The sequence below is a fragment of the Salmo salar genome, chromosome 19 (assembly GCF_965601325.2).
Source record: "Salmo salar chromosome 19, fSalSal1, whole genome shotgun sequence".
Lineage (NCBI taxonomy): Eukaryota > Metazoa > Chordata > Actinopteri > Salmoniformes > Salmonidae > Salmo > Salmo salar.
The window spans coordinates 30,558,452-30,567,090 of NC_138309.1; the positions used below are offsets into that span (position 1 = coordinate 30,558,452).

The 8,639-nt window shown below is 43.7% G+C and overlaps 1 protein-coding gene across 1 annotated transcript; it reads left to right on the top strand.

Annotated features, from left to right (window-relative positions):
- The first annotated feature begins 5,000 nt into the window (after positions 1–5,000).
- LOC106578682 (transcriptional regulator Myc) lies at positions 5,001–7,955 on the top strand. Its single transcript, XM_014157774.3, has 3 exons — positions 5,001–5,141; positions 5,716–6,364; positions 7,059–7,955. Exons 1-3 carry the CDS (start codon positions 5,016–5,018, stop codon positions 7,607–7,609), a joined length of 1,326 nt encoding a protein of 441 aa, XP_014013249.1. The 5' UTR covers positions 5,001–5,015; the 3' UTR covers positions 7,610–7,955.
- The last annotated feature ends 684 nt before the right edge of the window (positions 7,956–8,639 follow it).

Here is an 8,639-nt window from a genome sequence, read left to right on the forward strand (position 1 = left end):
TTCAACCTACCACAAATGTATTGTTAACCAACTTGCCAAAACTATAGTTTGTTAAGACATCTACTTTGTGCATGACACAAGTCATTTTTCCAACAATTGTTTACAGACAGATTACAATTCCAGTGGGTCAGAAGTTTACATACACTAAGTTCACTGTGTGGAAATTCCAGAAAATGATGTCATGGCTTTAGAATTGATCATTTATTTAGAATTTAGCATTTGTCGCCCTCCAGGTTCCCTTGGTGATTTCATCAATGAGCTTGACGCCTTGATAAGTTCCTTTCCTGAGGATGGCTCATCCCTCACAATTCTGGGTGACTTTAACCTCCCTACGTCTACCTTTGACTCATTTCTCTCTGCCTCCTTCTTTCCACTTCTCTCCTCTTTTTTGGCCTCACCCTCTCACCGTCCCCCCCACTCACAAGGCAGGCAATACGCTTGACCTCATCTTTACTAGATGCTGTTCTTCTACCAATCTCACTGCAACTCCCCTCCAAGTCTCCAACCACTGCCTTGTATCCTTTTCCCTCTCGCTCTCCTCCAACACTACTCACTCTGCCCCTACTCAGATGGTATTGCGCCGTCGCAACCTTCGCTCTCGCTCTCCTGCTACTCTCTCCTCTTCCATCCTATCATCTCTTCCCTCTGCTCAATCCTTCTCCAACCAATCTCCTGATTCTGCCTCCTCAACCCTCCTCTCCTCCCTTTCTGCATCCTTTGACTCTCTATGTCCCCTATCCTCCCGGCCGGCTCGGTCCTCCCCTCCTGCTCCGTGGCTTGACGACTCATTGCGAGCTCACAGAACAGGGCTCCGGGCAGCCGAGCGGAAATGGAGGAAAACTAGCCTCCCTGCGGACCTGGCATCTTTTCACTCCCTCTCCACATTTTCTTCTGCTGTTTCTGCTGCTAAAGCCACTTTCTACCACTCTAAATTCCAAGCATCTGCCTCTAACCCTAGGAAGCTCTTTGCCACCTTTTCCTCCCTCCTGAATCCTCCCCCCCTCCCTCTCTGCGGACGACTTTGTCAACCATTTTGAAAAGAAGGTTGACGACATCTGATCCTCGTTTGTTAAGTCAAACGACACCGCTGGTCCTGCTCACATTGCCCTACCCTATGCTTTGACCTCTTTCTCCCCTCTCTCTCCAGATGAAATCTTGCGACTTGTGACGGCCGGCTGCCCAACAACCTGCCCACTTGACCCTATCCCCTCCTCTCTTCTCCAGACCATTTCCGGAGACCTTCTCCCTTACCTCACCTCGCTCATCAACTCATCTTTGACCGCTGGCTACGTCCCTTCTGTCTTCAAGAGAGCGAGAGTTGCACCCCTTCTCAAAAAACCTACACTCGATCCCTCCGATGTCAACAACTACAGACCAGTATCCCTTCTTTCTTTCCTCTCCAACTCTTGAGCGTGCCGTCCTTGGCCAGCTCTCTTGCTATCTCTCTCAGAATGACCTTCTTGATCCAAATCAGTCAGGTTTCAAGACTGGTCATTCAACTGAGACTGCTCTTCTCTGTGTCACGGAGGCTCTCCGCACTGCTAAAGCTAACTCTCTCTCATCCTTCTAGACCCATCTTCTGCCTTTGATACTGTGAACCATCAGATCCTCCTCCTGGATTACTGCAACTCACTGTTGGCGGGGCTCCCTGCCTGTGCCATCAAACACCTACAACTCATCCAGAACGCCGCTGCCCGTCTGGTGTTCAACCTTCCCAAGTTCTCTCACGTCACCCCGCTCCTCCGCACACTCCACTTTCTTCCAGTTGAAGCTCGCATCCGCTACAAGACCATGGTGCTTCACCTACGGAGCTGTGAGGGGAACGGCACCTCCGTACCTTCAGGCTCTGATCAGTCCCTACACCCAAAGAAGGGCACTGCGTTCATCCACCCCTGGCCTGCTCGCCTCCCTACCTCTGCGGAAGCACAGTTCCCGCTCAGCCCTTCAAAACTGTTTGCTGATCTGGCACCCCAATGGTGGAACAAGCTCCCTCACGACGCCAGGACAGCGGAGTCAATCACCACCTTCCGGAGACACCTGAAACCCCACCTCTTTAAGGAATACCTGGGATAGGATTAAGTAATCCTTCTAACCCTCCCCCCAAAAAAAAAGATATAGATGTACTATTGTAAAGTGGTTGTTCCACTGGATATCATAAGGTGAATGCACCAATTTGTAAGTCGCTCTGGAAAAGAGCGTCTGCTAAATGACATAAATGTAGAAGCTTCTGATAGGCTAATTGACATCATTTGAGTCAATTGGAGGTGTACCTGTGGCCTACCTTCAACCTCAGTGCCTCTTTGCTTGACATCATGGGAAAATCAAAAGCTTTCAGTCAAGACCTCAGAAGAAGAAAAAAAAACTCAAAAAAATTGTAGACCTCCATGTCTGGTTCATCCTTGGGAGCAATTTCCAAACGCCTGAAAGTACCACGTTCATCTGTACAAACAATAGTACGCAAGAATAAACACTATGGGACCACGCAGCCGTCATACCGCTCAGGAAGGAGACGTGTTCTGTCTCCTAGAGATGAACATACTTTGGTGCGAAAAGTGCAAATCAATCCCAGAACAACAGCAAAGGACCTTGTGAAGATGCTGGAGGAAACAGGTACCTGTATCTATATCCACAGTAAAACTAGTTCTATATCGACATAACCTGAAAGGTCGCTCAGCAAAGAAAAAGCCACTGCTCCAAAACCGCCATAAAAAAGACAGACTACGGTTTGCAACTGCACATGGGGACAAAGATCGTACTTTTTGGAGAAATGTCCTCTGGTCTGATGAAACAAAAATAGAATTGTTTGGTCATAATGACCATCATTATCTTTGGAGGAAAAAGGGGGAGGCTTGCAAGCCGAAGAACACCATCCCAACCGTGAAGCACGGGGGTGGCAGCATCATGTTGTGGGGGTGATTCGCTGCAGGAGAGCCTGGTGCACTTCACAAAATAGATGGCATCACGAGGGAGGAAAATTATGTGGATATATTGAAGCAACATCTCAAGACATCAGTCAGGAAGTTAAAGCTTGGTTGCAAATGGGTCTTCCAAATGGACAATGACCCCAAGCAAACTTCCAAAGTTGTGGCAAAATGGCTTAAGGACAACAAAGTCAAGGTATTGGAGTGGCCATCACAAAGCCCTGACCTCAATCCTATAGAAAATTTGTGGGCAGAACTGAAAAAGCGTGTGTGAGCAAGGAGCCCTACAAACCTGACTCAGTTACACCAGCTCTGTCAGGAGGTATGGGCCAAAATTCACCCAACTTATTGTGGGAAGCTTGTGGAAGGCTACCCAAAACATTTGACCCAAGTTAAACAATTTAAAGGCAATGCTACCAAATACTAATTGAGTTTATGTAAACTTCTTACCCACTGGGAATGTGATGAAAGAAATAAAAGCTGAAATAAATAATTCTCTCTACTATTATTCTGACATTTCAATGTCTGGAGTCTGTCGGGCCAGGAGTTTTTCTTGACCATATTACCTGTCCAGGAAAAGTTTAGTTTAGGTGATCTAAAAATCAGTGATTCTACGCTACACCATGAAACAAAAACCCATGAACTTGATTATGGTATGGATTGATAGGGTTTTACACCACAAAATAGATAGCAACTATTTTCCACTACATTTTAGTACACTTGAATAATTGTCTCAGCAAAATTCATGGATTTTTTTCTGAAATCATTTAGGAAAGAGCTAATTGGAGAATCAATTGCAGATTACCATGTTCAAGAGAATCAATGAGAATAATGGAATATTATGATATTGAAGCTGCTTTTTACTGTCAAATATTATATTGTATACCACCTGTACTATCTTTGGATATTACTGATTTAATTAAATTTGAATTTAAAAGATAATCCAAACCCAGTAGCATCAACGGGCCCTGACTCCAGCTGCATTTATAAACCTGTTATTCTTCATAAACACCTTTTTAAATGGTGTTTTTAAGAACGTTTGTCTCCCCCCACGTTCTGATGTTGCGCTGCACTGTCGCTTTTTAGACGCTAGAGGGTGCTTTATAACCATACATCGATTAATCGTCTGTTTTTATTGAGGACATTCCAATGTCTTTCTTCACGTTCAATGCTCTTATTGGCCAAATTTGTGGAGGTGCTCATTTTTAAAACGAATCTTTAGCAGTGCAGTTATATCTGGCCTGTTAGAAGCCAACATCTTATCTCGTCACTATTGCCTTTGGTCACACCAAGGTCTGGATCCTCAAAGTTCAAGCTCTTACCCTACATATCATATGATCAACTGGGTTTACATGCAGTAGACTACCTAATCAAGCATGTCTTCTTGCTGCATGTTTCTTGTCCATCAGGTAAAGTATTCGATCTGGTCATTCTAGGATTTGTCAGATGACCCAGTCCCTGCTGAACCACACTTCACTATTATTTTCCCTAGTCTCCCAGAGCCATGTATTTAAATACTCTGGTCTCCTCTATCTCCCCTAGTTTTGGTGAGTTTACAGGGAAAAACATGTGCATAAAAAAATGTTTGAAACATTTTTTTTTAATGTATTTTATATGTATTTCTGATTATGATCCCTCCCTCTGATTTATCAATACATTAACTCATTTCAGATACAGAATATGACAGGCTTTGAAGTGTTGTGCACATGAACTGGGCATGCATCTTCTCATTCTCACACCATATTTAGCAGAATGTTGGCTAGGTAGGTAGGCTAAATAATGTTATTCCATAAATGCAGTGGACAGCACAATCTACCTTGAATGGATGCATGCAATTTCCAATTAGTTATCATTTCCTTCTTATCTGCTGCTGAGACCTATAGCTGTTTCTGCACGGAATACTGCGTTTTTTAAACTCCTCCCACTTAAGTATCCTTCCGCAACGACTAGTTCTAGTTGTGTAAGGATTTCCAAAAAGGAAATGGCAATCAATTAATTATATGATCATTCAGAAATACATTGAAGACTGTAACGATAATAATGATCGATAGAGGAAACACGGGACTCTCCATGATATTCTTGTTAAAAAGGCGGATGGTGGTTTGGCGGGAAAAGAGATGCGGCGGAGGGATCGGTGGAGTGTTTTTACTGAACCCGGGTGAATACTCAGCTGTGATTCTCCTGCAGCAGATGACATCCGACATCACGGACAAAGAGCTGGTATGCATGCTTCTCAGACAGACACTTTAATAGGAAGCGAACACCTCGTCACACACACTGGCAGGGATTAACTCGACCTTCTTGTTTGGGATACTTCTCACAATCTCCGTTTTTTTTTTGACTTCGTGAATTGCCTGTCCTCCACTTTGTTTTCCAACGTAAGGTAAGGGGGAGTGTTGAGATGACATTGCATGTTCGGTGTAAGACCGCCGTTCGCTAAGGAGATTGTTTGCGTGCTATTTATTTTGTAATGCTATTTCTGTTTTAAAGATGTGATGTATATATATATTTTTTAACAGCTGTTACATATTTGTAGATTTACGTCCTATAGTCCGATGCATTTTATAGTTACTGGCTAGCCACTATTTTTTTATGCAGTCTGCTTGGGTTTAAATGTCCTGCGCGCCACGCAGACTAGCTGTCAACTGCAGATTGGTTTTGCATGTTAATGTGTCTGACAAGGCGTTTATGAAATGTGATACTTTAGGTGAACGCACCATTATCAGTTTGCATGCAAGTTGATGTAGCCTATTTTATAGTTCTTTAACCAACTAATTCACTCTTTTTCACTCAGGAAAGCGCGACAATGCAGCTATATTCAAGTTTGGCAAGTAAAAACTACGACTACGACTCTATCCAGCCATATTTTTATGTTGATAACGAAGATGAGGATTTTTATCACCAGCAACAAGGACAACTTCAGCCACCTGCTCCAAGTGAGGACATCTGGAAGAAATTTGAGTTGCTGCCCACTCCTCCTCTCTCCCCGAGCCGGCGACCATCACTGTCTAGTCTTTTCCCTTCAACTTCAGACCAACTCGAAATGGTGACAGAGTTTCTCGGGGATGACGTTGTAAACCAGAGTTTCATCTGCGATGCCGATTACTCTCAACCCTTCCTCAAGTCTATCATCATCCAGGACTGTATGTGGAGCGGGTTCTCGGCTGCAGCCAAGTTGGAAAAAGTGGTGTCTGAAAGACTCGCCAGTCTCCAGGCTGCTAGGAAAGAATCAGCTTTTAGCGACAACGCGGAGTGGACTACTACTCGGTTGAACGCAAACTACTTGCAGGATCTGAACACATCCGCGTCAGAATGCATTGATCCCTCAGTGGTCTTTCCCTATCCAATAACTGATACTTCCAAATCAAGCAAGGTGGCACCACCCACGGATTTGGCATTGGACACCCCACCCAACAGCAGTAGCAGCAGTGGTAGTGACTCAGGTAAGCTGAATAGCAGTGTTATAACTTATTGCTATTTATGATTATTCTGACTAAACCATTTGTATAATGCCAGTGTTTTCTAGCAACATGCATTAATTCCCTCATTGCATATGTCAACTCTGATTGATTGGTGCTGTTGAATATTAATGTTTGCTTATTAATAAATTGCGGTAAATGGATGGACCTCACTCATGTCCTTGACATCAAGGGTGTGAACTGGAATTTTGACATGGATGGGTTTGCAAGGCTAGAGGCAGTTGCATTATTTATTTTTATTTAACTAGGCAAGTCAGTTAAGAACAAATTCTTATTTTCAATGACCGCCTAGGAACAGCCTTGGTCAGGGACAGAACAACAGATTTTTACCTTGTCAGCTCGGGGATTCACTATTGCAACCTTTCGGTTACTAGTCCAACGCTCTAACAACTAGGCTACCTGCCGCCCCGCATAACCTCTACCACAAGTGCTATAGTCAAGACTGTGCTGTAGTTAACTGTCCACAGACTAGTCTGTGTTGAGGGGAAGGGTTTCAGGCTGGAATGTTGAAAATCAGCTGATGTGGAAAAAGGGGGAGGAGAGTGTAAAGCAGAGATTTTTCAGACATGAAGGCGTGCTGTGTTGTATGGGGCTCAATTGTGGTTAGTGATTCTCCTCAAAGAATGTCAATGCTGAAGAGTTTTATTTATCATTGCAGAATATGAGGAGATAGATGTCGTGACTGTGGAGAAGAGGCACGCAGAGAAGCGGTGCGACCCCAACATGTCTGGGACCAGACATCACAGTCCCCTTGTGCTGAAGAGGTGCCATGTCTCCACCCACCAGCACAACTACGCAGCTCACCCCTCCACGCGGCACGAGCAACCGGCTGTCAAGAGGCTGAGGCTAGAGAGTAGTAACAGTGGCAGCAGCAGCAGCCGGGTCCTCAAGCAGATTAGCAGCAACCGCAAATGCCCAAGTCCCTGGACGTCAGACACTGAGGACTATGACAAAAGAAGGACTCATAATGTACTGGAGCGCCAGCGGAGGAACGAGCTCAAGCTGAGCTTTTTCGCTCTACGGGACAAGATACCGGAGGTGGCTAACAACGAAAAGGCAGCCAAAGTGGTCATCCTGAAGAAGGCTATAGAGTGTATTTACAGCATGCAGACAGACGAGCAGAGACTAGTCAACTTCAAAGAGCAGCTAACGAGGAAAAGTGAACATTTGAAACAGAAGCTGGCCCGGTTGCAGGACTCTCATGTTTGAAATCAAAGCGGCATAGGCTTTTTGGCCTCATCGTTTTTAATGCAAGTTAAGACATGGTGTGTATAGTTGATATTGCATGCAAAAAAAGTTTTTGGGGTCTGTCTGATTTAAATGTTTAACTGCCTTAATTGAATTATCGGCAGTAAAATATTTTATTTTATTAATAAAATATGAAATTGGGCTACATGTGTTGCATGCCCGACCTAAAATATGAATGTTTTGTAATATAATTTCGGAATATTTCCTAAAATGTATTTTTGGATCTCAATTGTTAGGAAGTTCAGGCAGTATATGGGTTTCCATATGTTCCTCAATTCATTTGAAATATAAATGCATTTCATAACAATTGCCTGTTTTTATTTTTTTTGTCTCTTGGAGTCACTTGAATGAGGTCTCACAAGATCTGTTTGCATTAACAGTTGATGACCACATGAATATACTCGTGGGGGGGAAAGGGGGTCCGAAGGCTGACTGTTAAAATGGACATGGATCTGCACTTAATGTGTATTCTCTTTGAAGTCTTAACAATTAAAAGACCAGTAGAATCACCTTTAATCAGGACTTTGACCTGGTAAAAGGCTGCAGCTATAAACCGATCTATCTGGAGTTGACCATACCACAAGTTGGTATGGACAGTCAGTTGTCAAATACAGTTCAGGGGAACCAACTTATAATTGAAGGCAATTGGGTCTTACAACTTATTTCTGTCTTAGATGAGTGAACCTAGCATGCACTGGAGATTTGATGTCCTAATTTACATAGTCCAGATGGCAGAAAACCAAGGCACATTGAAAAGGACCTGGTCTATGTCCTGTTCTCCACCCTTTTAGAATAACTTCCTGTTTATGGATTCAAAAGCACAGGAATGTTGTAAGCATTGGCTGGGAAAGAGACTACTAAGGGTATGGTGACTATGACGGAAGTGTAGCTGGAGCTTGAATCTCATGGCGGTGGGAAAGGGGATGAATGGACTTTTGTCCAATGAGAAAATACATACAACTGTGGGAAATAATGTATAGTTCTGATAATA

Bases quoted from the DNA above. Each gene is read 5' to 3' on its own strand.
- LOC106578682 (XM_014157774.3), top strand. From the start codon at position 5,016: ATGGTGGTTTGGCGGGAAAAGAGATGCGGCGGAGGGATCGGTGGAGTG. The intron at 5,142-5,715 runs GTATGCATGCTT...TTTTTCACTCAG, and splicing joins ACATCACGGACAAAGAGCTG to GAAAGCGCGACAATGCAGCT. The intron at 6,365-7,058 runs GTAAGCTGAATA...TTATCATTGCAG, and splicing joins CAGCAGTGGTAGTGACTCAG to AATATGAGGAGATAGATGTC.